This window comes from Dipodomys merriami, unplaced genomic scaffold (assembly GCF_024711535.1).
Source record: "Dipodomys merriami isolate MVZ:Mamm:240054 unplaced genomic scaffold, mDipMer1.0.p SCAF_128, whole genome shotgun sequence".
In the NCBI taxonomy this organism is placed as follows: Eukaryota; Metazoa; Chordata; class Mammalia; order Rodentia; family Heteromyidae; genus Dipodomys; species Dipodomys merriami.
Window position 1 is genome coordinate 2,117,944 of NW_027202582.1, and position 26,374 is coordinate 2,144,317.

The 26,374-nt window shown below is 57.3% G+C and overlaps 3 protein-coding genes across 10 annotated transcripts; all 3 read left to right on the forward strand.

The window, feature by feature from the left end:
* The first annotated feature begins 213 nt into the window (after window positions 1–213).
* LOC138824310 (protein ZNRD2) lies at window positions 214–2,184 on the forward strand. The gene is made up of 4 exons (XM_070018114.1): window positions 214–316; window positions 408–559; window positions 674–758; window positions 1,816–2,184. Exons 1-4 carry the CDS (start codon window positions 298–300, stop codon window positions 2,157–2,159), a joined length of 600 nt encoding a protein of 199 aa, XP_069874215.1. The 5' UTR covers window positions 214–297; the 3' UTR covers window positions 2,160–2,184.
* Window positions 2,185–2,277: 93 nt separating this feature from the next.
* LOC138824311 (leucine repeat adapter protein 25-like) lies at window positions 2,278–4,395 on the forward strand. The gene is made up of 2 exons (XM_070018115.1): window positions 2,278–3,231; window positions 3,591–4,395. Exons 1-2 carry the CDS (start codon window positions 2,941–2,943, stop codon window positions 3,867–3,869), a joined length of 570 nt encoding a protein of 189 aa, XP_069874216.1. The 5' UTR covers window positions 2,278–2,940; the 3' UTR covers window positions 3,870–4,395.
* Window positions 4,396–5,998: 1,603 nt separating this feature from the next.
* LOC138824303 (EH domain-binding protein 1-like protein 1) lies at window positions 5,999–25,842 on the forward strand. 8 transcript variants are annotated; one of them, XM_070018098.1, is made up of 21 exons: window positions 5,999–6,428; window positions 8,838–8,895; window positions 9,945–10,040; window positions 10,366–10,419; window positions 10,512–10,690; window positions 10,769–10,911; window positions 11,550–11,585; window positions 11,693–11,758; window positions 11,851–12,013; window positions 12,119–12,863; window positions 14,520–14,702; window positions 15,179–15,336; window positions 15,422–15,470; window positions 16,389–17,003; window positions 23,533–23,638; window positions 23,761–23,819; window positions 23,918–24,041; window positions 24,284–24,383; window positions 24,971–25,044; window positions 25,126–25,240; window positions 25,346–25,842. In XM_070018098.1, exons 1-21 carry the CDS (start codon window positions 6,325–6,327, stop codon window positions 25,443–25,445), a joined length of 3,327 nt encoding a protein of 1,108 aa, XP_069874199.1. In that variant the 5' UTR covers window positions 5,999–6,324; the 3' UTR covers window positions 25,446–25,842. The 8 variants fall into 8 exon arrangements, with proteins under 8 accessions (XP_069874199.1, XP_069874200.1, XP_069874202.1 ...); XM_070018099.1 differs by having other exon boundaries at window positions 14,526–14,702; XM_070018101.1 differs by lacking the exon at window positions 14,520–14,702 and having other exon boundaries at window positions 6,000–6,428.
* The last annotated feature ends 532 nt before the right edge of the window (window positions 25,843–26,374 follow it).

Sequence of the window (26,374 nt, forward strand, 5' to 3'; positions counted from 1 at the left end):
TACGGCGGGCAGGAAAGGCGACGCGGTGCAGACACTTCTCAGTCTGAGACCGGAGGAGCGTTACCGTGCATAACCGAGGAAGTTCCAACCCTCCAACGGACAGCTGACTGACGCCTGACTGACACGCCTCCTGGGCTCGGCCAACGCTGCGGTACACACGCCCCATTTTGGGCAAAGCGAAGTCGGAAGACCACAGAGATGCGTCACTTCCGCCCTCACATCGGGCCAATATGGAAGGGGCGGGACCGCACCGTAAATTTACGTCACTTCCGGTGAACCATTGGCGACAACGGCAACATGGCCCTGAATGGCGCTGGTGAGAACTGGGGTCGCGGGGTCCTGGGGCTGCGGAGTACGAGGGGCAGCTCGTTCCAACACCCCGGTTCTTTGTGCCTCTCTTCCCCCAGAAATCGATGACTTGTCCTGGGAGCCTCCGACTGAGGCGGAGACAAAGGTGTTGCAGGCGCGCCGGGAGCGGCAGGATCGCATCTCCCGGCTCATGGGCGACTACCTGCTGCGCGGTTACCGCATGTTAGGCGAAACGTGCGCGGACTGCGGGGTGAGTTAAGAGAAGACTCGCTGGAGTCACCGGGGATGGGCTGCGGGCCAGTCCGCACAGCTCTTAGCCCGCCCAGCATCTTACACGTGCCCCGTTGTGCTTTCCGGTCCACAGACGATCCTCCTCCAAGACAAACAGCGGAAAATCTACTGCGTGGCTTGTCAGGAACTCGATTCAGATGTGGATAAAGATAATCCCGGTGAGGAGCCGAGTGTGCTCGGTGGAGAAGCAGCGCGGTAATAGAGGCTCAGGAACAGACCCGGGAGGTGACAGTGGGGTCTGTGAGGGGAATGGAAGTTAGGAGCTTTCTCCTGTCTTCTTCAGAGAGATCCGTTTCATTAGGGGCACTAGCACTTTTCCCAACCTGAGGGAGAATGTAAGCTTAATCAGCTGACCTTCCTCCATTGTGAGACTGGAACTCCGGGCCTCAGGAATGCCAGGCACCTTCTCTACCACTGGACTGTGTTCCCAGTCCTGGGACACAATTTTCATGGGGAGATAAAGCCAGAGCTTAAAAAACTGATGACATAGTAGAAAGTGAAGTGTGCCTAGGACCGTAGCTCTGTAGTAAGATGCAAGGAGAACGGAAAGAGCTGGGCTTAGTGGACCATGGCTGTAATGTCAGCACTCAGGAGGCTGAGGCAGGAGAATGATGAATGAGTGAGTCAGCCTCGGATATTTAGTGAAATCCCATCTCAAAACAAAACATAGCCACTGGCTCATATCTGTTACCCTAGCTACTCAGGAGGCAGAGATAGGAGAATTACAGTTTGAAGCCAGCCTGAGCAGGAAAGTTTGTGAGACTCTTATCTCCAATAACCACCAGAAAACCAAAAGTGGTGCTGTGGCTCTAAGCGGTAGAGTGCTAGCCTTGAGCTGAAGAGCTCAGGGGCAGCACCCAGCCCCAGCCCCATGACTGACAAAAAAAAAAAACAAAAAACAGGGGGGCTGGGAAGGTGGCTCAGTGGTAGAGTGCTTGCCTTGCATGCATGAGGCCCTGGGTTCAATTCCTCAGCACCACATAAGCAGAAAAAGCCGGAAATGTCACGGTGGCTCAAGTAGTAGAGTGCTAGCCTTGAGCTGAAGAGCTGAGGGCCAGCGCCCAGGCCCAGAGTTTAGGCCCTACAACCACAAATACATAAATTAATAAATCAGGGAAAACAGCACAGAAAGAGCAGAGCAGTAAAGAGCAGGTGGCTCAGGGATGAGGTGAGCCAGATATCTTGACTATCCCCCCCCCCCCCTTCTTCTTTTAGCTCTGAATGCTCAGGCTGCCCTCTCACAGGCTCGGGAACATCAGCTTGCTTCTGCCACAGAACTCCCCTTGAGCTCTCGGCCCACACCTCAGCCCCCTGTACCCCGTCCAGAGCACTGCGAGGGAGCTGCAGCAGGGCTCAAAGCAGCCCAGGGTCCACCCCCTCCTGCTGCGCCCCCAAATGCAGATGTGGTATCTTGCACACAAGAGGCCCTCCTGCAAAAGCTGACCTGGGCATCAACTGAGCTGGGCTGTAGCACCTCTCTGGAGACTAGTATCCAGCTGTGTGGCCTAATTCGGGCATGTGCTGACGCCCTGGGTAGCCTGAAACAGCTGCAGCACTAAGAGACCCCCCCCCCCCCCAGAAAAACCCTCTAGAAAAACTGCTGTTCTTCCGTGTGGTTTGTTCTTTCCTTGGGTCTGAGTGTGCATGCCAGTCCCAGCTCCTCTCACATTTTTCTTATTCTCTGCTTCTCACCTTTTCCACTGTCTGCTCTTCCTGAAAAGATTTCCTTGAAAGATGAGTTGTGCAGCCAAGATGAGGGGTAGATGGTGAGGTCTGCGGTACTTGACGCTGAGGATGAGGTCTTAGCCACCTCAAGGGCATATCAGCATTTGTCTTCTCTTGGGGCTCTCCTTCCCTCCCCCCAAGCCGCCTCAGTCATTGCGGACCTGTGGCTTCCCCTCCGAGCACCTGGATGCTACCACCTGTATCATCTCGTGTACACCCCGGGTCCCCCGTCTCCTGAGCCCCAGTCTACTGACTCTCCACTTTCACATCCTTTTCCTTGGGAGGGTAATTTTGCAGAACCCAAAAGCCTCCAAAGAACCACACCTGCCTCTTTTGGCCTCTCTGCTCCCCTTTCTCGCTTCCCTTCCTGGCACCCCTATAGCTTTTCTCCTCTATGCCATTGCGGTCCTGCAGCCCTTGCCTTTTTAAGAGAGGCCCCGCCTCTGTGTGGGGGGTGGGTCGGAGGCGGAGTCGGTGGAGCTGGGGAAGGAACAAAGCGCGGCCTGCGGGCGGCGGCGGCGGCGCGGCTGGGCTCGGCGCTGCTCGGGGGCGGCGGGGCGGCCCGGGCGGCTCCCAAAGGTGGGAGGCGGCATCACCAGCCCTGCCGATTTTGCCATGAACGGGTTGCCCTCGGCCGAGGCGCCGGGCGGCGCGGGCTGTGCCCTCGCGGGGCTCCCTCCGCTTCCGCGCGGCCTCAGCGGCCTCCTCAACGCCAGCGGCGGCTCGTGGCGGGAGCTGGAGCGCGTCTACAGCCAGCGTAACCGCATCCACGACGAGCTGAGCCGCGCCGCACGCGCTCCCGACGGGCCCCGCCATGCCACCGGCGCTGCCAACTCCGGATCTGCAGTCGGTGCGCGTCGCCCGGTCAACCTCGACTCGGCCCTGGCCTCACTGCGCAAAGAAATGGTGAGTGGGTGGGCGCTGGAACAATGGGCAGTGCAGGGGGGTCACCTGCAGACAGCCTGGGACTCGGAGGTGTTTGCAGTAATTGTAGCCATGCATGGCATATTGACGGGCTTATGTTGCTCGTGTTCCCTTTATCCTGCTTAGATGGATGTTACCCCATTTTACAGATGAGGATCTGTGACTTGCTTCAAGTTACATAGCTCGCAGGTGCCATCTGTTGTTCCCCAAACTTTTGCTTTAGGAAGGTGCAAGTAGATTGGCTAGAGCTGGGGCCTGGGGCTGGGGGTTTTGGATTTCTGGAGGCAGGAGCTGGGGGGTGACCCGGACCCCAACTCCAGCCCACTGTCAGTTGTCTGCAGGTGGGGCTGCGGCAGCTGGACATGTCCCTGCTGTGCCAGTTGTGGGGCCTGTATGAGTCTATCCAGGACTACAAGCACCTGTGCCAAGACCTGAGCTTCTGCCAGGACCTGTCCTCCTCCCTGCACTCAGACAGCTCTTATCCGCCCGATGCCGGCCTGTCTGATGATGAGGAGCCTCCGGACGCCAGCCTGCCCCCAGACCCGCCACCCCTAACGGTGCCCCAGACGCACAATGCCCGGGACCAGTGGCTGCAGGATGCCTTCCATATCAGCCTCTGAAGAGCTAGGGTGGGTGGGAACGCACCCATGCAAAAGGCGCAGAACTTGTCTATCAGCAAGTCCTCAGACGACAGTGCCTGCTCTGCCACCTCACCTCAGCCCGGCGAGGCGAGTGTCCCTCAGGCAACACCGCTGAGCCCCCTCCTGGTTAGCGGGCACTGGGTTAGACACCTAGGTGACAGGCTCTGCCTACCGCCTTGGGCCTCCACTTCTTCTATATGTGTGCACCCCAGCTTAACCTACCTGCAGTCTGGCGGTGGGACCCAAAGCATCTTGCACTGCCCATGCCATCTCTGGAATTTGGATCCCAGAGTGCCTAGCGCCCACCTTTTTCACCTTCGCTGCTACTTGGCAGCGGCTGGCTCAGGGGCACGCCACCTGCAGTCCTGGGCACCCACTGCCCCGGACAAGGACTCCAGGACCCATCCCTGCAACCACCCACGGCCAGGAGGGCAGAGCTTCAGACTGGATGTGTTGAGGGTCCACTTCCTGGATGTGTTGATAAATAAATAAATAAATAAATAAATACTCAAGCTTCCCGAGTGCCTGGCTGCGGGGCGGGACTCAACGGCTTCTGGGCGGTGAGAGCCGCCGGCTGCCGGCAGGTGGCGTCGCGGCGCCCGAGTGGAGGCCTCGCGGGGCGGCTGCGGGCCGCTCAGCGGCGTCGGGCGCTTTCCAGGCCGGCGGAGCCAGGCCCAGCAGCTGTGTGACTGCGGTCCTGTCACTTCCCCTCTCTGGCTGGTCTCCTCCGAACCCAGCCCCCCTCCTCACTGGGCTTTGGACTTTCCTGGTCTGCGGCAGCGGAAAGGAAGAAGGAGCCGCCCATCTTGAGGAGAGAAACTTTCCACCTCGAGCAGGGGCGGAGCTGGGGCTGCACAGGAAATGGGTGGGCCGGGACGAGGGGCCTCAGGGAGAGGGGAGACCAGGCCTCTGGGAAAGCCCGGGAGCCAATGCCCGCGGGCTGGAGGCCAGACTAACCCTGGAAAGGAGATAGGAACGGAAGCTTGGGCGCTAGAGACGCAGCAGCTAAGGGAGGTGGGGTCTCCGCACCCGGATCCCCCCACCCCTCCCTCAACTCGGGGTCCTTTAGCGGTGTAAATAACGGGCTTCCTCTTAGGAAGGATCACTGGGCTGGGCCTGAGAGCCAAGCCCACCGGGGGAAGCCCCCACGCTCCCAGCGTGCCCACTGGGGGGTGTGGACACCCCATCCACGCCCCCTTCCCCCCAGCCGCTTCCTGCCCCAGTCCCTTGCCTCCTGGTGTTGTGGCCCTTCTGGGTCTCCTGGCAGATAGGAAGTCCTGTTCAAACCCAGGACTTCGCAGGCACCGGGCTTTTAGTCCACGCAGAAGCCTCGTGGCTGGCTGGCACGAGCAGGCTGCTGCCGCGGTGCCCGGGCCGCCCTCTAACTGGGATCTTCAGCCTGCAGGGCGGGCGGGCGGGCGGGCGGGCGATAAGGACTCTCCTGGGAGCTGACAGGGCGCTAACGCCCCTGTGGACTTGGGGAGGAGCGGGAAGGACATTCGTGCAGCACACGTTCCCTGCCAAGATAACGGATTTCTGTGTGACTGGACAAAAACGAGCCCAGGTCTGCTCTCCCAGCTTTCAGCCTTTACTGTCCGTAAAAGATGGAACCACAATGATTTCCACTGAACTGAAGCCCAGACGGAGGCGCGGGGTCCCAGGGCTTGGCCTGAGATCCCACGCTTGCTTGGACGTCGGGATTTGACCCTCCAGCTGCTCGTGGGAGGTCGCCGCCCTCCTCCCCTTGCCAGCCCCCGGCCGTTCTCCGCCACGCGCGGGGGAGGTGCCCGGGGGCTGGGGCCGGGTCCGCCGCGCCGGCTGCAGGACTCCGTCCCCCCCCCCCGGCGTGGGCAGCCCGCCGTGGCCCGGAGGCTCGGGAGGACGGGGCGAGTCCTTTCCTCTTTCTGGGTCTCTGTTTTCCTAGCCTGGGAAATGGGGTCACGGGCATCACGCTGCGCCTAGGAAAGGAGGTGGCCCTAGGGCCGCGCCGGGCCTGCGGCATCGCCCCGCCTGGCACGGAGCCGCTAGAGCCGGGCGTGGCCCTCGCTCCCCGGCCCCCGCCCCCCCCACGCCGGTTCGCGGCACCAGGCCCCGGAAGCCAGGCGGCCCCGCCCTCCGCCCCGGCCCCGTGCCGGGCCCCGCCCGCCTTCCGACGGGGGTGCGGCTCCAGGAAACGGCGCGCTGGCCGCTCCGCGCTCGGCCAGCCCGGCAGTCCCGCTCCGCGCTCCGGACGCCCCGCCGACCCCGCGGCCGCCCGTCTGTCCCAGCGGCGGCAGCCAGGCGCGCGGGCCCGAGCCGCGGACGCCCCTGCTCAGAGGGGGCGGGCGGGACGTGGACGGGAGTGCTGGCGACCATGGGGACCCCGTCGGGGCCAGCCGACGCGGGCCAGCGGGAGCCCCGGGTCTGAGGAGTGGGCAGCGGAGCGGCGGGGGCGATGACCTCGGTGTGGAAGCGCCTCCAGCGAGTGGGCAAGCGGGCCGCCAAGTTCCAGTTTGTGGCCTGTTACCACGAGCTGGTGTTGGAGTGCACGAAGAAGTGGTGAGTGGGAGGGAGGTCCGCGGAAGCCCCTACATCGATGTGGAACCCCGTCAGCTTGCGCCCTGGGATCCCAGGCTGCTGGACCTCTAGGATCAGAGGGAGGGGAGCAGCCTGGAGATGGGGGTCAGGACTCGGGTCTGAGAGTCACCTGTGCCCACATTTTGCATAGCTGTGGTGGTCAGGGCTCAGGAAGCAAACCACGTGTCTTAGGGGAGAGACGGCTTGGGCAGCAGGTTTTGAGGTGCACAGGTGTAGCCCAGCGCTGGGACAGAAACTTCAGTGCAGCTTAGAACAAAGATTCAGGCCTCTTCCCCTGCCTTCTGGTGGAGCCAGGGGCCCTCCCTGCTTCAGCCCAATGGGCGCTGAAAAGCTGGAAGCATCTTCACCATGTCCTTAAAAGGGGAAACTGAGCACTTGGAGAGATGAAGAGGGAGGCGGAGAGTGGCTTAAAGGGGCCCCGAGAGCAGAGAAGGTTGTGGGTCCCAGAGGACAGGCTCCTCAGAAGGCAAGGTAGTGGGGTATCGGGGGACTCATTGGAGGGTACAGGCCCTGGCCTGGAGTGTTGAAGGGCCCCAGGGCATGTGGCTCACATGCCCCCACCCGCAGCTGCCCAGGCCCCTGCGTCACACCCTAAATATACGCGCTCCCTGGTGTCGGCTTCCCTTGGCTGGATTAAGGCACAGCTGTGGGGGCCTCGCTCACCAGGCAGGGCTAAATTTAGGTTCCCAAGGGGAAGAGCTCCAGTCTGAAAAGATCATAGGGTCTAAAGGGAGGGGAGTGAGCAGAAGCTGGGGTCTCTGAAGCAACAGTGTGGCCAGGCTTGCTTATACCAGGCCTGTTGGCATGCCCTTCATTCAGCAAAGGGCTGAGAGAGGACGGGCTCTGGCTAGGGCAACCATACTCACAGAGCACATGAACTCTGACCTCTGGCTTCTGCCCCAGCATCCTGGATGAGGTCAGTCAGAATGTTGAACATGGTCCTGGTGAGCAGGCTGAGGAAGGCAGGCCGTATCAACGGGGCTGAGTCACTAGCAGCCTTGGGTAAGGCCTTCTGCACTTCTTAGCCCGGAGCTTAGGACAGGAAGCTGCCCAGGTCTCCCCAGGAAGGCGTGCCTGGCCTGAGTCAAGCTGCCCAGCTGGGCTCCACCTTATCCAGGCACCCTGATTTGCTTCCCTTTTCTGGGAAATTCCTTGCTGGGCCAGTGCCTGTAGTTTGAGGGTTGAGAAAGGGAGTTTAGCTCTGGGTCAGAGGGCTCTACACTCAGCTGTGTGACCTTGCGGTCAGCCTCCCTGGGCCCTTGGTATCCTCAAGGGATTACCAAACAGGTGAGCCACTTATCCTGCCTTGATCTCCACAGGAGACAGGAAGCTAGGTGGACTCAGACCCCAAGCATCCTGGCATGGGGCGGAGAGCCGCCCAGAAGAGCTCTGGTGCTGTCTTTGGTCCTCACCAGCCTTCTGGGTTGGACACCAACCCCAAGAGGGGCCCTTTCCCCTGGCCTGGACACGTGTCAGTTCCGATGTGGGATGAGGCCCTGTGTAGCCATCTCTCCTCCTCACTTGGTCTCTGCCTCTTCCTCTCCTCTGAGTCTGCCCAACCTTTGCTGTTCAGCTTAGACATCACTGCCTGCAAGTCTTCTCCTGGGTGCCATTGTCACCGTCTCTCTGCAGAGCCAGTGTCCCAGGCTCTGAGTTTGGGGAAACAGGAGTCCTGGCTGACTCTTCTTGGGGCCCCTGAACCCTTGTGGGGTGGGAGGGGGGAAATCTAATGACAAATTAACCCTTTTCCTTTCTGGCCTCACTTCCCCACTCTGCCCCTCAGTTTACTCCTCCCCCAACCTCCTGCACCTGCCATTCTCCGTGCCTGGAGCCCAGGCTTCAGCTCCACCCACGGCCTCCTTCCCTTAACCCTCACCTCTGCTCAGTCAACCCTGAGACCCCACAGGCCCTCTCTCACATCCACCTGAAGTGAGCTTGCTAACTTCCTTCCTGCCTACACCCTGCCACAGAAGGGTCTTCCCTCGGCCTTCCTCTGTACCCCAGAGAGGGCTGTGTGTAGAGTGAGCACTCCACAAATAATGTGCTTATGAATGAATTTGTGTTATTCGGAGGCTTTGTCTCTGGCCGTCCCTGGCTCTGTGTGTGCCTGGCTCTGGCTCTGGCTCTTGCTGTCTTCCACATCAAGTTCATGCTGGCCTCTGCTGCCCAAGCCTTTGCTCTTTGGCCTTGGCCCCACCCTGCTTCAGCAACCCCACCCTATACCTTGTGGCCTCAGATAAGAGGCTGCCCAAGCCTCTTTTGACCCGGTAAGGAACTCAAGCTGAAGGAAGACCCAACATGGGCTAGGAGAGGATGGGGAGGCTGGGGTGGGCCTGACTGAGCACCCTTCCCCTCTCTCCCCTGCCCCAGGCAACCAGATAAACTGGTGGTGGTATGGACCCGTCGGAACCGACGCATCTGCTCCAAGGTGGGAGAGGGTGGCATTGGGGTCCAGTTGGGGATGGGGTCAGAAGGGGGCCCAGGGAAGCCAGAGGGACTCTTAGTGGATTCAGGAGCATATCATAATCCACAGAGGAAGAGGGAGCTGGCCTCAAAGTTGAAGATAGGGGAAGTGAAGGTGTGGCTCAAGTGATACAGTGCCAGTCTTGAGTGGAAAAAGCCAAGCAAAAGCTTAAGGCCCTGAGTTCAAGCCTCAATACTGGCACACTCCCTAAAAATGTAAATCTGGTGCTGGGAGCTCATGCCTGTAGTCCTATCTACGCAAGAGGGCGAGATCTGAGGACTGCGGTTTGAACCTAGAAGACAAATCTGAGAGATTCTTATCTTCAGTTAACCAGCAAAGAGCTGGAAGTGAAGGTGTGGCTCAAATGGTAGAGCACCAGCCTTTTTTTTGGGGGGGGGGGGTCCAGTCGTGGGGCCTGAACTCTGGGCCTGGGCGCTGTCCCTCAGCTCTTCAGCTCAAGGCTAGCGCTCTACCACTTGAGCCACAGTGCCACTTCTGGCTTTTTTCTTTTTTGCTTATGTGGTGCTGAGGAATCGAACCCAGGGCTTCAGGCATGCAAGCAAGCGCTCTACCACTGAGCCACCTTCCCAGCCCCAAGAGCACCAGCCTTTAACCTAAAAGCTAAGGGAGAAGCCAGACACTCATGTCGATAATCCTAGCTACTCAGGAGGCTGAGATATGAGGATTGCAATTGGAAGCCAGTCTGAACAGGAACAATTAGCCACTAAACAGCTGGGAAACAGAACTGTGGCTCAAGTGGTTGAGTGCTAGCCTTGATCCAAAGAAAAGCTCAGGGTCAATGTAATAGCAAAGGGAGAGCACAAGGCCCTGAGTTCAAGCCTTGTGTGCCTGCCTGTGCATGCACACACACACACACACACACACACACACACACACACACACACACACACACACACACACACGCGCGTGCATATTCATACAGAGTTGAGGATAAGGGTGTAGAGTTGTGGGGATGGGAGGGAACTTCAAGACTCAGAGAAGGTCCCTTGTAGGCCCACAGTTGGCAGCCTGGTATCCAGAACCCATACCGTGGCACTGTGGTGTGGATGGTGCCTGAGAACGTGGACATTGCCGTGACGCTGTACAGGGTGAGTCTCCACCCCGGTCACAGATGCCCACAGTCAGATGATTGGAACACTCTGAGTGTTCATCTAGATGGCAAAGAATAGAGGGGCGGAAGCAAGAATCTTGGGAAGGGGCCTGCTTAGCACGGGTCGCCAGGAGGTCTTCTTGGAGGAGGCAACAATCACCCAATCCTGCAGTAGGAGAGGCTGCTGGAATAGAAGCCCAGTCCCAGGGTAGGGGGAACAGTGGGGTGAAGGCTCCACCTCCCCGTTAGTCCTAAGCAACCATAGACCCTCCTCCCTACACTGCCCTCCCAGGACCCCTTACCTACCCTGCTCTTCACCCTAGGACCCCCACGTGGAGCAGTATGAGGCCAAAGAGTGGACATTTATTATTGAGAACGTGAGTGCCAGGGTGGACTGGAGCCTGGGGTCTCCAGGGGCAGCAGGGCAGCACTGATGCTCCCTTTCTGTCCCTCTCCCTCGGGACCATAGGAGTCCAAGGGCCAGCGGAAGGTGCTGGCCACCGCCGAGGTAGACCTGGCTCGCCATGCGGGGCCTGTGCCTGCCCAGGTTCCACTGCGACTGCGCATGAAGGCCAAGTCGGTGAAGGTGGTGCACGCGGAGCTGAGCCTCACCCTCTCCGGGGTGCTGCTGCGGGAGGGCCGTGCCACGTGAGTGCTCACTTGCCCTCCTGGGCCCTGGCCTGTGACCTCTGACCCCAGCCCTCATCCCTGACCTCTAACCCCCAGGGATGATGACATGCAGAGTCTGGCCAGTCTCATGAGCGTGAAGCCTAGCGATGTGGGCAACCTGGATGACTTTGCTGAGAGTGATGAGGATGAAGCTGATGGCCCAGGGGCCCCTGAGGCCCGGGCCCGGGGTCCCCAGCCAGGTAGGCTCACGGCTTGCTAACATGGCCTAGGGGAGGGGGAGGGCCAGGACACAAGCCTCTCGCTATGCTGGGGTAGGACGGGGAACTCATTACTGCGCAGCGGTCCTGAATGCCCCAGCTTGGCCCCTTAGCCAAGTCCTGCAGGATGGGTTCCCAATCCCTCCATGCCCTGGCTCTCTTATCACTGCTGGGTCCCTGTCTCTCCCCTACCTGGCCTGAGAAGCCAGGTCAAGAGCTCAGAGTGGCCAGGCACGCTTGTAATCCTAGCTACTCAGGAGGCTGTGATCTGAGGATCTAGGTCCAAAGCCAGCTAGGGTGGCCAAGTCTCTGAGACTCTTGTCTCCAATTAGCTACCAAAAAGCCAGAAGTGGAGCTGTGTGGCTCAAGTGCTAGAGTACTAGCTTTGAGCGTAAGAGCTCAGGGACAGCACACAGGCCCTGAGTTCAAGCCCCTTCCCCCCCCCCCCCGACCCCCACAAACTCAGAGGGGCTGCAGCCTGGTTTTCCTACCCCTACCACCTGAGCCAGCCTCTCTCCCTCCCTCCCTCCTTTTTACTCCTTAAAGCTTTTGTCTGCTTGCTCTATTTTTCTCTCCTTCTTTCTCTTTTATTTGGTGTCTGTGGGCCTGTCTCTTCCTAGGCCGGGGCGGTGCCCTGAGGCTGGGGCGTTTCCCAGGTAGGCCCTCTACTTGAGTTGGGGGGAAAGGAGTCCAACCTTTAGGCCCCCCCACCCCCCATGACATGGGCTAGCTAACTTTGTGCTTGCAACATCCCTACCTCTAGAGGCCTCCCGGGAGCTGAAGACGCTTTCTGAGGAGGATGAGAGCCAAGGACGGCCCTGGCAGACAGGTGGGGACCAGGCTGGGGTGTGGAGTTGGGAACTGGAACTCAGGGGCCCAGGGCCCAGGCCTCAGCTCCCCTTCCTTTCCACCCCCCCTCAGCTGCCAGCCCTTCTAGTGCTAAGGAAACCAGCTCTGCCCCTGTGAGTGCTCCCGCACCCCCGGCCAGGGCCTCCCGGGGGCAGGGGGCAGAGCCAGCTGCTATAACCGGGGGCCAGGTGGGGCCTAAGGCCCCCAGGCCCCCAGGAACTCCACCGGAGACAAGGTGAGCTCGGGAACCAGCCCCACCCGCCTCTCCAGTGCCCCTCCAGTGGGATGAACTGACAGTGGGGCCTAAAGCAGCCCCCCAACACGCCTGCTCTCTCCTCAGGTCTTCAGTGCAGCCAGGCCCGGACATCGCCCCCACCCCAGCCCCTCGGCTCCGGAAAGGCTCTGATGTCCCCAGGACCCCAGTTCCCCAAGTGGGGGATGAGGTCCCTAAGGCCTCCGAGGCTTCCCCTGCGGAAGTGGGTTCTTCTGGAGAGACCCAGGCCCAGACAAGCCCTCGGGAAGAGACAGAGGTCCAGGGAGCCAAACTGGACTCCGACGTTGAGAATGGAGGCTCCAGAGATGCCCCGGGAGGGCGGAGACCCAAGGCTGAGGAGGGCGACTCTGGGGACAGACCAGTGATGAGTGGGGTAGACACTGAACAGGGCGCAGGAGTCAGAGGAGTGAACACGAAGAGGTCAGGGGCCCCAGCGGGGGCCACGGAAGAGAGTTCAGAACTTAGCCAAGCGGATGCTGAGCAGAGGTCAGAGGTCAGAGTGGCTATGGAGGAACCCCAGGCTGCAGGCCTACTGACCAAAGCAAGTCTCAGCATGACTCCTGAGGCTCCTCCGAGGGGCTCTCAAGGGAAGATGGGGGTCAGGACCCCAGAAGAGGCTCCCACAGGCCCCAGCCCATCCCTAGAAGAACCTGTTGGGCATTCCGGGCCTCTCAACAACCTCAGGGACGCAGCAGTTGCTGCAGGACAGGAGACAGAAGAGGGTGCAGGGGTGAGGGGCAGAGCCCCTGGTGTGGGGAGGACTGGCCTGGAGCAGGGCCCCTCTGCTGCAGCAGCAAACACTGGGCTCCAGGTGAGCAGTTTGCAGGGGACCCCATCACCAGCTGACCAGGGGGTGCTGTCCTGCCATCCGAGGGCCTGGGAGGCAGAGGTGGGAGACTCAAGGTTCCTGGGAACAGAGACTGAGCTGGCAGAGCAGGAGGTATTGGGGATCCAGAAGACAGATACAGGGGGATCAAGGTTCTCAGAAAGAGATACTGGGACAGCAGCAGTGGAGATGTTGGAGGCCCAAGGGATAGAGGCAACAAGATCAGGGATCCTAAAGCTAGAGGCTACTGGGATGGCAGAATTGGAGCTACTGGCAGCCCAGGGAAAAGAGCTGAAGCCTCCAGGAAAGCTGGGGACAGAGGCTGGGATACCAGAACCTGAGGTATTGGGGCCCCAGAAAACAGAGGCTGGGGTTTCAGCAGCTCTGGGGATTAGAAGAGCTGAGGCAGATATGCTAGAGACCCAGGAGGGATCTGGGGATACTGGTATACTGAGAACAGAAGCTGAGGTACCAGAATCTGAGATATTGGGGGCCAAGAAAACAGAGATGGGAGGTTCTGGGAAACTAGAGACCAAGGCTGGTGGGGTAGAGGCTGAAATATTGGGGATCCAGAAGATAGCAGCTGAGTACCCAGGGGTTCTAGAGACAGAAGCCAAAATGGCAGAGTCTGAGATATCGGGGGCCCAGGAGACAGAAGTGGGCGCTCAGGGACAGATTTCAGGAACAGAGACGGGAACATCAGAAATGGAGATACAGGAGAGCCAGGAGATAGCGTCTGTGGGTTTAGGGGATCCTGGGATTCAGTCTGAGAGAACAGAGGCCCACCAGACAAAAGTGGGGGATTCAGAAATTACAGTGGTAGGAACTGAGACAGCAGAAGCTGAGATATTGAGGTCTCAGGAGACAGAAATAGGGGTTTCTAGGGCCTCAGAAATAGAAGCTGAGATGCTAGAGTCTGAGCTATTAGGGGTCCAAGAGACAGAGGTAGAGGTTTCTGGGGCCTCAGGAACAGAAGCTGAGATAAAGTCTGAAATACTGGGGACTCAGGAGACAGACATAAGGGGTTCCAAGGCTGAGACAGTGGAGTCTGAGATACTGAGATCCCAGGAGATAGAGATAGGGGGTTCCAGGCCCTTAGGACCAGAAGCTGAGATAGACTCTGAGATCCAGGAGACAGAAGGAGAGGGTGCAGGGGCTCTGGTAACAGGAATGAGGACAGTAGAAACTGAGATTCTGGGGAAGGAGATGGCAGGTGGAAGTTCCGGAATTTCAGAGACAGAAGCCGAGCTAGCTGGGACCCAGGAGACAGAAGTGGAGGGTACAGAGGTCCCAGGGCCAGAGACTGGTGAAGCAGATGACGAGGTACTGAGGGCCCAAGGGTCAGAAGGCACAGTTCCAGGGGCTGAGGAGGGGGCCCAGAAGGATGGAGTGTGGGGAGTGCTCAAATATGAGGCCTTAAAGGTCCCATTTCATAATCAAGAAGTTTTAGGGTCCCAGAACATAGAGGCAGAGATATCAGGAGCACAAGAGGCAGAAGCTAAAGTTTTCACTGACCAGGGGACAGAGGCTAGGAAATCTGAGGCGTTAGGGTCTCAGGAAGTAGAAATGGCAGCTTTCGGGGCTCAGGAAGTAGAAATGGCAGCTTTCGGGGCTCTAGAGAACAAATCTGGTATTTTTGAGGCCCAGGAAACCGAGTCTGGGGTCTTAGGAACCAAGAAGGGGAAAGCAGCTGGGGGAAACCTCCCGGAGGCCAGCCTGACGGAGGCACAGGTGGCCAGTGGGGCAGAGGCTGGGGAGCCCAAGCCCACTGGGGCCTCTTCCCCAGAGGAGCCTGAAGAGGACAGGAGGCTGCCAGGCAGCCAGGTAGGGATGGGGGCCGCCCAGGGCATCATCTGCTTCTTCCCACTAACCTGAGGCTGAGCGAATGGCAGTTCTGCATGGACCCACCCAGTGGACTGAAAGGGGGGTGGGGTGGGGGCTCAGCTTCAAGAAGCCCCCTCACCACCTCCTCCCTCAGGGTCCCCTGGTTCTCCCACTCTGTCTTCTTTGGCTCTGCATGGAGCTATATTACCCTTTGGCTGATGATTATCTGGGCTGATTTTGAGAAGTAGCTGCTAGTGATCTCTGATCTTGTTGGGAGATGACTGACCTTTTAGGTGACCTTGGGCAGATCATCCCCAGTGCTGGGGGCCTTTTTGTCTGCCCAAGGTTCTAGTCAGGTCTCTGAAGATCCCTCTCTTCAGGATCCCAGCAGTTTTGTGCCAGGCCTGAGCTTCCCCAAGGGGCAGAGGGCACAGGTCCCTAGAACGCATCCCTTAAATCCATCCCTGTGTCCTCAGGTGCCATGTGCCCAGGTCAGCTCCAGCCAGTCTCTGCTGGAGTGGTGCCAGGAGGTCACCGCTGGCTACCAGGGTGTCTGCATCACCAACTTCACCACATCCTGGCGCAACGGCCTGGCCTTCTGTGCTATCTTGCACCGATTCCACCCAGAAAAGATGTGAGCTACCATGGTGGGGGGCAGAGATGCGTGGGGGACTGAGGGAGTACAGTGCCATCCGCTCTGACTAGCACTTTCTCCACAGCAACTACGCTGCCCTCGACCCGCTCAACATCAAACAGAACAACAAGCAGGTGAGATGGGAGGGAACCATGGCTGGTAGGAAACCGGGGAAGAGCAAGGGTAGGAGTCCGAGAACGGAGAACCTGCAGCCACAGGGACCCAGCCCTGCTTTTTGTTTGTTTTGCCAGTGCTAGGGCGCTGTCTCTGAGCTTTTGTGCTTAAGGCTACTGCACTACCTTTATTATTAGTATTTCTTTTGTCAGTCATGGGTCTTGATCTCTGGGCCTCAGTGCTGTCCTTGAGCTCTTCAGCTCAAGGCGAGCGCTCTACCACTTGAGCCACAGCACCACTTCCTGTTTTCTGGTGGTTAATTGGAGATAAGAGAGCTGGCTTTGAATTGCAATCCTCAGATCTCAGCCTCCTGAGTAGCTATGATTACAGGCATGAGCCACCAGTGCCTGGCCCAGCCCTGCTCTGCGTGTGTGTGTGTGTGTTGGTACTATGGCTTGAACTCAGGTCCTAGGCCCTTGCTGTCCCTTAGCTTTTTTGCTCTCAAGGCCAGTGCTCTACCAGTAGAGCCACAGCTCCACTTCTGGCTTTTTGTTGGTTATTTGGAGATAAGAGTCTAGAACTTTTTTGCCTGGGCTGGCTTTGACCCATAATCCTTAGATCTCAGTCTCCTGAGTAGCTAGGATTACTGACAAGAGCCATCTGCACTTGTTTTCCTCATTGATCATTAAATTGGTTGTTTCTCATAGTTTTGTTTTGGTGGTGTTTTTTAAGCGTATTTTCCTCAAGATGACTTTTCCCAAACTATTCTGGGGAAGGGGTGGCCCCTGCAGCTTTCCGTCAACACAGGAGGTAGAAGCTTGAAGCATTACTAGGCAAGCGCTGGCACATGGGGTGCAGGGAGCCGGGCTGTCCCAGGAGAGTTGGGGGGGCGGAAGGGGGGATTCCCCTGCATGGCTGACCAGGGGCGCTCTTCCTAGGCTTTCGATGGCTTTGAAGCCCTGGGCGTGTCGCGGCTGCTGGAGCCGGCAGACATGGTGCTGCTGTCGGTGCCCGACAAGCTGATCGTCATGACTTACCTGTGCCAGATCCGCGCCTTCTGCACCGGCCAGGAGCTGCAGCTGGTGCAGCTGGAGGGCGGGGGCCGCGCGGGCACCTACCGCGTGGGCGCGCCGGCCCCGCAGGCCGAAGACCTGGACGCGGGCGGCCTGGCGCGGCGGCTGCGCGAGCGCGGGGCCGAGGCGGGGCCCGCGGCGCCCGGGGAGGCGGCCGGCGGCGGGGCGCCCTCCGCCTGCGCCCCGCGGGACGGCGAGGCCGCGGCGGCCAGGGCGGCGCCCGCCGCAGAGGCCCCGGCGGCGTCCAGCGAGGAGCTGGTGAACGGGGCTGGGGCCGGGACGCCGGGCGGGGCCGGCGTGAAGCTGCGGCGGCCGTCGGTGAACGGGGAGGCGGGGCCGGTGCCGCCGCCCCGGGCGCACGGCTCCTTTTCCCACGTGCGGGACGCGGATCTCCTGAAGAAGAGGCGCTCGAGGCTGCGGAGCAGCAACTCCTTCTCGGCGGATGAGCCGGACGCGGGGGCCGCGGGGGCCGGGCCTGCGGTGAGTGCCCCGCCGCGGCCGCTCGGGGCCCGGCAGACAGAGCTCGAGGCCGGGCTCTACCTGAACTACTACTGGCTTTTTATTTTCTTTTGGTCGGTCGTGGGGCTTGAACTCTGGGCCTGGGCGCTGTCCCTCAGCTCTTAGCTCAAGGCGAGCGCTCTACCGCCTGAGCCACAGCACCACTGGTGGTTTTCTGGTGGTTTCTTGGAGATAAGAGTCTCACGGTCTCTCCTGACCGGGCTGGCCCTGAACCACGATCCTCAGATCTCAGCCTCCTGAGTCGCTAGGATTACAGGCGAGAGAGCCATGGGTGCCTGGGAATGCATTTGTTTATTTTTTTATCTGTTTATTTATTGCTTCCATTTCCTGGAGTTCATTTTTATAAATATTGTTTTATATGGTCAGAGACACATAGGCTTTGCACCTTTGTGTTCTATCCTTCCTTTGGTCTCACTGTGTGTGAATGCCTAGAGACCTATAGGATGGATCATGTCCCAGTGTATTTTAGGCCTAATTCTGCATTTGAGAGAAAACATACACCTTTTGTCTCTCTGAGCTTGGCTTACCTCACTTAACATGATTTGTTCTAGGTTGATGGGTTTCCCTGCAAATGACATACTGTTACTCTTTCTAATGGCTGTGTAAAGTTCTACTAGGCACATATCTTTTTGGATCCAGTCATCCATCGTAGGGCATCTAGGCTGTTTCTATAACTTGGCGATTGTGAATAGTCAGCAATGAACACGGATGTACAAAGGTCTTGACAGTACCGTGACTTGTAATGTTCTGTAGGGGAAATCTATGTCTGTTTGTTTTTGCTGTCAGGAGTGGTTGCACTAGTTCTCATTCCCATCCACAATGCAGTAGGGTTCCTCTCTCCACATCCTCACCAACATTTGTTGTTTGAATTCACAATGTTGGCCCTGGGGACGAGATGGGATCTCAACATTGTTTTGATTTGCGTTTCCTTATGGCTAGGGATGATGAGCATTTCCTCAGGTGTTTCTTTCCCATTCTTACCTCTTCTTCTGAGAAGTCTCTCCTTAGCTCCTTTGCCCATTTAGTGATTGGTTTATTAGCTTTGAGAGAGGTTAGTTTCTTGAACTCCTTGTGTATTTGGATTTTAGGACTTTGGCAGATGTATTGGCATTAAAGATCTTTTCCCAGCCTGTCGGCTGTCTTTTTAAAAAAAGTACTAGTACTGGGTTTGAGCTCAAAGCCTTGTGCTTTTTTAGTTTTCTTGCTCAATGCTGCTGCTCTACCACTTGAGCCACAGCTCTACTTCTAGCTTTTTGGTGGCTACTTGGATTTTCCTACTTGGGCTGGTTTTGAACCGTGATCATCAGAATTCACCCTCGTGAATAGCTAGGACTACAAGTGTGAGTCACAGGTGCTCAGATTGCTCCTTCCTTACCTTTCTGCCTCCCTCCCTCTCTCCCTTCCTTCTTCCTCTCTTCCTTCCCTTCCTTCCTTCCTTCCTTCCTTTTCTCCTCTCTCCTTCCTTCCCTCCCTTCCCCTTTTCTTTCTTGTTCTTAGTGGTTTTGGGGTTTGAACTCCAGGCCTTTTGTGTTGTTTTGTTGGTCATAGGGGTTGAACTCAGAGCCTGAGCACTGTCCCTGAGCTTTTTCACTCAAGGCTAGTGAGCTACCACTTTGAGCCACAATACCACTTCTGGCTTTTGCTGTGATTAATTGGAGATAAGAGTCACAGACTTTCCTGCCCAGGTTGGCTTTGAACTGAGATCCTCAGATCTCAGCCTCCTGAGTAGCTAGGATCACCCCCCTGCCCGGCATACCAGAACTCTTGCTTGCCAGGCAGGTACTCTGCCACTTAAACTATCCTTTGTGTTCTCTGCTTTGAATCTTTAGCTCCAGATGCTGGAGACCAGTTTCCTCTTTTCCTATAGTGGAGGTTGGAGGTGGGACAGCCTTCTGGGGCATGCCCCCTCCCCTCTTTGCACAGAGCTCAGATGACTTGCGCAGGAGTCCTGTCACTGTGCTGAGTAGTCTTGAAGGGAGCAGGAACTGGCAGGGTCTTGCAGCCCCAGAGGTCCAGGTCACAGGGCAGCTTTCAGGCATGACACCCACAACTGTCCAGTGATAGATGCTGAGCTTGGAGGAAAGGAAGGAGTAATTGAGAAAGGCTTTTTGGAAACAGCAGTGGCCATCTGAGCTAGTTGAGAAGATGGGAGGGGGTGGTGCTCAAGTAGAGGGACTTTTGCAAGCCATCATGCAACATTAGGGAAGTGTGGGGCTCAGTAGGGAACTGCCAGTCATCTCCCAAAGGCTTCCAGATGGTGGGGAAGCCAGGCTGAGAGCAAGAGGCCCCAGTGTGGGCTCAGAGACACAGGGCTGAGGTTACAGATGAGACCATGAAGGGCACCAGGGGCATGTCTTAGGGGCTACTTTAGGCCAGTGAAATACAGCCACTTCTAGCCCAGTCATTTATGTATGTCATGGAATTGCACTGCGCCTTAAATTCAGGGCCTGGGCCCTGTCCCTTAGCTTTTTTCGCTCAAGGCTGGGCACTACACCACTTGAACCACACGATTTGTCTGCTCAGACTTTGACAGGTTTCAAACTGTGATCCTCAGATTTCAGCCTTCTGCATATCTAAGATTCAGGTGTGAGCCACTGGTGCCCAGCTGTCATGGAGGTTTTTGGTCGGTTGTGGGGCTTGAACTCTGCGCCTGGGCGCTGTCCCTCAGCTCTTCAGCTCAAGGCAAGCGCTCTACCACTTGAGCCACAGTGCCACTTCTGGTTTCCTGGTGGTTAATTGGAGATAAAAGTCTCATGGACTGCCGGGCGCTGGTGGCTCACGCCTGTAATCCTAGCTACTCAGGAGGCTGAGATCTGAGGATCGCGGTTCAAAGCCAACCCCGGGCAAGAGAGACCGTGAGACTCCCATCTCCAATAAACCACCAGAAAACCGGAAGTGGCGCTGTAGCTCAAGTGGTAGAGCGCTCGCCTTGAGCTGAAGAGCTGAGGGACAGCGCCCAGGCCCAGAGTTCAAGCCCCACGACCGACAAAAAAAAAAAAAAAAAAAAAAAAAAAAAAAGTCTCATGGACTTTCCTGTCTTGGCTGGCTTTGAACCATGATCCTCAGATCTCAGCCTCCTGAATATCTAGGATTACAGGCGTGAGCCACTGGTGCCGGCCTCGTGGAGTTCTTTCAGTCATAAAGCAGAGGCTCATCCCATCCTACATGCTTTGTTCTGCCTCCCAACCTCTGGGCCTCTGAGGCAAGCCCTCCTCTAGCCTCTGCCCCACAAGAGATACTTGACCCTTCTCCTCATTGGCTGTGCCTCCAACACCCTCCCAAGTGGGAGGTGGCATGGCCTGGCTGCACCCTTAGAAGCTCCCAAAGGCCTAGAGTGGGTTGAGGTCAGGCACATTCTCATAGCAACGCCTTGCAAAGAGCAGCCTGTTGCAGGCACAACCCACAGGACTTCCTGGAGGAGGGAGCATACATGAGAGTACCGAAAGAGGAATTGAGTCAGGCCTGAGGAGGAGGCACCGGGATTCCCATCGCGGTTGGCATGAGTAAGCGCGATTGTTGCTGAAGTTGGCTTTTTTTTTTTTTTTGGTTATGGGGCTTGAACTCGGGACTGGGTGCTATCCCCGAGCTCTTTCTGCTCAAGGCTAGCGCTCTACCACTTTGAGCCACAGCGTCATTTCCAGTTTTCTGGGGGTTATTTGGAGATAAGAGTTTCACAGACTTTCCTGCCTGGGTTGGTTTTGAAGTGTGATCCTCAGCTCTCAGCCTCCTGAGTAGCTAGGATTACAGGCATGAGCCACTAGATCCCAGCTTGAAGTTGGCCTTTTCTATCTCCTACCTGTTGGTTAGGCCCTCTATTTTATTTTATTTTTTGTTGGCGTGGAGCTTGAACTCTGAGCTTGGGCGCTGTCCCTGAGCTCTTCAGCTCAAGGCGAGTACTCTACTGCTTGAGCCACAGCACTACTTCTGGTTTTCTAGTGGTTAATTGGAAATAAGAGTCTCACAGATTGGGGCTGGGAAGGTGGCTTAGTGGTAGAGAGCTTGCCTTGCGTGCATGAGGCCCTGGGTTCGATTCCTCAGCATGACATAAGCAGAAAAAGCCAGAGAAGTGGTGCTGTGGCTCATGTGGTAGAGCGCTAGCCTTGAACTGAAGAGCTGAGGGACAGCGCCCAGGCCCAGAGTTCAGGCCCCACGACCGGACCCAAAGAGTCTCACAGACTTTCATGCCTGGGCTGGCTTTGAACTGTGATCCTCAGATCTCAGCCTCCTGAGTAGTTAGGATCACAGGCGTGAGCCACTGAGACCCGGCTTTAGGCCCTCTCTTTGGCCTTTCTCCAGAAGCCCTTGGCTCCTTAGAATGCCCCTTCCAAGGGGAGGGGATTGTCATCCTGTTTTACATGTGGGACACTTCTGTTCAGGGAGAGGAAAGATGTAAGCCCAGTTCGGTAGGCCTGAGTGTTCATTGGCACCCTGTGCTGGGCCCAGCTCTTTTGACTGACTGTGACTCTGGACTGTGACTCTCTCTGCTCTTTTCTTTGGCCAGTCCTGGGGCTTGAGCTCAGGGCCTGGGCATTGTCCCAAAAGGAGAGTGGCCAGGCACTGGTGGCTCACCTCTGTATTCCTAGCTACACATGAGGCTAAGATCTGAACATCCCAGTGTGGAGCCATCCCGTCAGTCCATGAGACTCTTATCTCCAGCTAACCACCAAAGCCAGAAATGGTAGAGCACCAACTTTGAGCAAAAAAAAAAAAAAAAAAGCTAAAGAACAATGTCCAGGCCCTGAGTTCAAGTCTCAGTACTGGCACAGAAAAAGTGCCTGAAACATAAATGCTTAGAAGATAGTAGCGTTATTATTTGTCAGTGTTCCCTGGGTGCAGAAGCTAGGCCAATCTGAAGAGATTACCTCTGGGCAGAAAGTCATTCATAACCACCAGCATGGGGGGGGGGGTTGGACTGTTACCAGGGGCCCTGGCAAAGCTACTACCCACCCTCAGAATCAAGATTCAGACCTTCCCTGGCGTTGGTGGCTCACACCTCTCATTCTGGCTACTCAGGAGGCTGAGATCTGAGGGTCGCAGTTCAAAGCCAGCACAAGTGGGAAAGTTGTGACTCTTTTTTTTTTTTTTTTTTGTCGGTTGTGGGGCCTGAACTCGGCCTGCGCGCTGTCCCTCAGCTCTTTAGCTCAAGGCTAGCGCTCTACCACTTGAACCACAGCGCCACTTCCGGCTTTTTCTGTTTATGTGGTTCTGAGGAATCAAACCCAGGGCCTCATGCATGCAAGGCAAGCACTCTACCACTGAGCCACCTTCCCAGCCCTGGAAAGTTGTGACTCTTATCTCCAGTGAACCACCAGAAAGTTGGAAATATACTGTGGCTCAAAGTGGTAGAGTGCTAGCCTTGTGTGAAAGAGCTCAGGGACAGCACCCAGGCCCTAAGTTCAAGCCCCATGACTGACCAAAAAAAAAAAAAAAAAAATTAAGACTTGCTTCCAGAGGCAAGAAGTTCAAGTTCAGGAAGCAAGGCCAAAAGAGGTATGGGAGCCTGAGGCGCCTGCGCAGGCCCTAGGCTCAGCTGAGCCGGGCTGTGCAGGTCAAGTTGGTTAGGGCAGCTCAAGATGGAGCCTGAGGAAGGTTTTAGGGAAGTGAAAGTCATCACTATAACCAGAGTGTAGTGTCTCAGGGGCCGGGAGGGGGGAGTGAAGAGGGGCAGTAGGAGGCAAGTGGAGGCGGAGCTACCCCAGGCCTTGGCAGTGAGGCTGGACTATAAAAGGGGTACAGAGAGTTACACCATTGAAGGTTTGGGAAGGTCATGATGGCAGCTGGTAAGGAGGACACCACTGACCCAAGCGAGAGCTTATAGCACCTGACAAAGGGTTGTCCAGAGCTGCCTCTCAGAGCGTGCGCCTTGGGGCAGAATTTGGGGACTCAACACTATGGCCTAGAAGCATAATCAGAACTGCATCTTCAAGGGTCACAAGTTGTTAGCTGAGGGTCCCCAGAGAACCAGTCCCAGAAAGCCGATGGAACTGGGGCACATTAGGCCCAAGCCCTGACCTGTCGGCTGTTCAATTCACAGGTCCATACAATCTGTCTGGTTTTGGTGCTGTGGGAGGAATACAGTTGGCTCCCTAGGTGTGGAAACTCATAAAGCAGGAGGGCGCCCCCTTTTGGCCAGAGTATGGATGTGCTGGCTTAAGACCTGGCTCTGGATAACCTAGCTTGGGCGATGTGGCTGCATTGGGGCTTACTAAGGGTCACCTTGGGAGACTCTAACCATAATGGAGATGCCAGCACTAGGTGATAGGAGACCCTGTGAGATCAGGGACTTGGTGCAAAGGTGAGTATGGATGGGTCCAGGACTATAGGCAGGGGAATAGAGTGAGGGTCTGGGCCATCATAGAGCCCCATTCTCCCAGGAAGGCAGGGTCTGGGATTGAGGAGCCTGCCTACCTTTGCTGTGTGAAGTTTTGGCTAGGCCCAGACTGGGCTGTCTGGAGTTTCCTCCCAGCCTCAGTGGCCTCTTTCTCCGCAGGAAGGCCCGATCCCTGACCCCAGTTCTGCCCCCGGCCCTAGCTCTGCCCCCGGCCCCAGCCCTGCCCCTGGCCCTCCGGCTGCCACAGCCCTGCAGCAGCCCGCTGGTGAGTAGTTTTGAAGGGTCTGTGACCCAGTTCAGTTCAGGCTGCTCACAAATCCTGGTCTGGGGCCTTTGGGGAGGCATTTTCTGGTTAGAGGAGCCTTATAACCTGATCTCTGTCTGCAGGTGGGAGTCCCCCCTCAGAGGAGGAGGTACCCCTAATTCCAGGGGAGGAGTCTGGACTGGTAAGGAGGGCTCAGTGGGGAGGACTGATGTGTGGGTCTTTCTGGGAAAGGCCTGGGGTGAGCCTACCCATCCCCTGCACCCCTTTCTACTCCCCCAGCAACGATTCCAGGACACAAGTCAGTATGTGTGTGCAGAGCTGCAGGCCCTGGAACAGGAGCAGAGACAGATAGATGGGCGGGCAGCGGAGGTGGAGACACAGTTGAGGAGCCTCATGGAATCAGGTAGGGTGGCATCTGGGGTTCCCTCCTCCACACATCACTCCCTCTGCTAAGAGGGTGGGAGGAACTGAGTGGCACAGCCGGAACCATTGTCCCCTGCTGAGCCCGGAGTAGGGAAGACCCTTGCTAGAGGCACACAGCGCAGGCATCCAGGATGCCTCGAAGCAGCAAGCCTGCTCTCCAAGATGCCTAGTTGCTCAGCCGAGACAGAAGGCAGTCCTGGTGATTGCCCTGGCTTGATTCAGGTGTCAACAAGCTGGAGGAGGAAATGCTGATCCAGGAGTGGTTCACCCTGGTCAACAAGAAGAACGCTCTCATCCGTAGACAGGACCAGCTGCAGCTACTGTGAGTATCTGCTGCAGTGACCGGCGTCCTGCCCCACTCCACACTTCCAGTAAGGTCCCTCCCCTCCCTGCCGGCATAGGCCCCGCCCCACCTGCAAGGCCCCGCCCTACAAGGCCCCGCCTCCAGCGGGTCGCAGCGGCCAGAAGTAGTAGCTTACTTTAGTTAAAGCTGCTACTTGGAGCCTGTCGCAGTGGCTCACGCCTGTAATTCTAGCTGCTCGCCATTCAAAGCCAGCTCCACACGAAAGTCCCTGAGACTCCTATCTCCAATAAACCACTCAGAAAACTGGAAGTGGCGCTGTGGCTCAAGTGGTAGAGCCCTCTCCTTGAGCTGAAGAGCTGAGGGACAGAGCCCAGGCCCAGAGTTCAAGCCCCACGACCACAAGAACATACTACTACTACTACTACTACTAATAAAAGACTAGTTGAAACAAAATAAGGAAATACGAATGAGGACTAAGCTATAATGCTGGGATCAGCCCGGAACCTCTAAGCAAACTGGTAGGGAGGTGGGATGGGTCTCCGGGTGCTCGGAGCCGGGCACCCCCTCCCCCGTCCCCTGTCCTGACTTGGCACCTTGCGGCCCAGCATCGAGGAGCAGGACCTGGAGCGGAGGTTCGAACTGCTGAGCCGGGAGCTGCGCGCCATGCTGGCAATCGAAGGTGGGCGATGGGGCAGGAGGGTCGTGGGGCAGGCCAGGGGCAGGCTGGGCATCTGCTGACCTTGGCTCCTCCTCTGCTCAGATTGGCAGAAAACCGTGGCACAGCAGCACCGGGAGCAGCTCCTGCTGAAGGAGCTGGTATCCCTGGTGAACCAGCGGGACGAGCTGGTCCGCGACCTGGACCACAAGGAGCGGATGTGAGTGGAGGCCCGGAGGCGCCGGGAGGTTGGGGAGGCAGCCGGGTGGAGGACTGGACCCGGAGGCCGTGCGGGGTACTGATCGCAGCCCTTCCTGCCCGGCAGCGCCCTGGAGGAGGACGAGCGCCTGGCGCGCGGCCTGGAGCAGCGGCGCCGCAAGCTGAGCCGGCAGCTGAGCCGGCGGGAACGCTGCGCGCTGAGCTGAGCCCCGGGGGCCGCTCGCCTTGCCGGGGTGCCTGGACGCCCAGCCGGCGGACCCCAACCCTGCGGTGTCCGCGCGCTCCAGGCCCTATTTATTTGTCGGTATGAATGTGTGCGTGTGTGTCCCCAATGGCTCAGGGACCTGGGGGGACCAGGACCCTTGCGCCACCCCCGCCCCCCAACCCTTCCTGAGACTCCCTAGCAATAAAACCGGACACCGACACCCAGCGCCCGCTGCTTTCTCTCTGGACAGCTTGGGTTTCAATAGGAGGAAGAGAAGAGAGCAGGCTCTCTCTGCCACCCTAAAAACTGCCAGGACAACTTGGCAATTCCCGGAGGTAGACTGAGGCAGGAGCTAGGTCTTCCAAAGACCATGACCTAGGAGGAGATTTTCATTTTGAAAGAAGACATGGAAATGGTCAACTTGTCTCCTGTTCTGTTTACTTTTCTTTGTGGTGGTGGTGGAACCTCACTATAGTAGCAATCCACTTAGTTATTTGTTTGTTTATATTTATTTATTTTTGTCAGTCATGGGGCTTGAACTCTGGGCCTGGGCTCTGTCCCTCAGCTCTTCAGCTCAAGGCGAGCGCTCTACCTACCACTTTTAGCCACAGCACCACTTCCAGGTTTTGAGTGGTTGGGGATAAGAGTCTCACAGGGACTTTTCTACCCAAGTGGGCTTCAAATCCTGATCTCCAGATCTCAGCCTCCTGAGATCCAGCTAGGATTACAAGTGTGAACTACTGTACTTGGCTTTTTTTTTTTTCTTGTTAATTAACTGGAGATAAGAGTCTCATGGACTTTCCTGCCCAGGCTGGATTCCAACAGGGATCCTCCAGTCTCAGATACTGCGTAGTTAGGATTACAGGCATGAGCCACTGGTGCATGGACCATTTTATTTAATTTTAAATATAACTATAATTTTATTTTTAT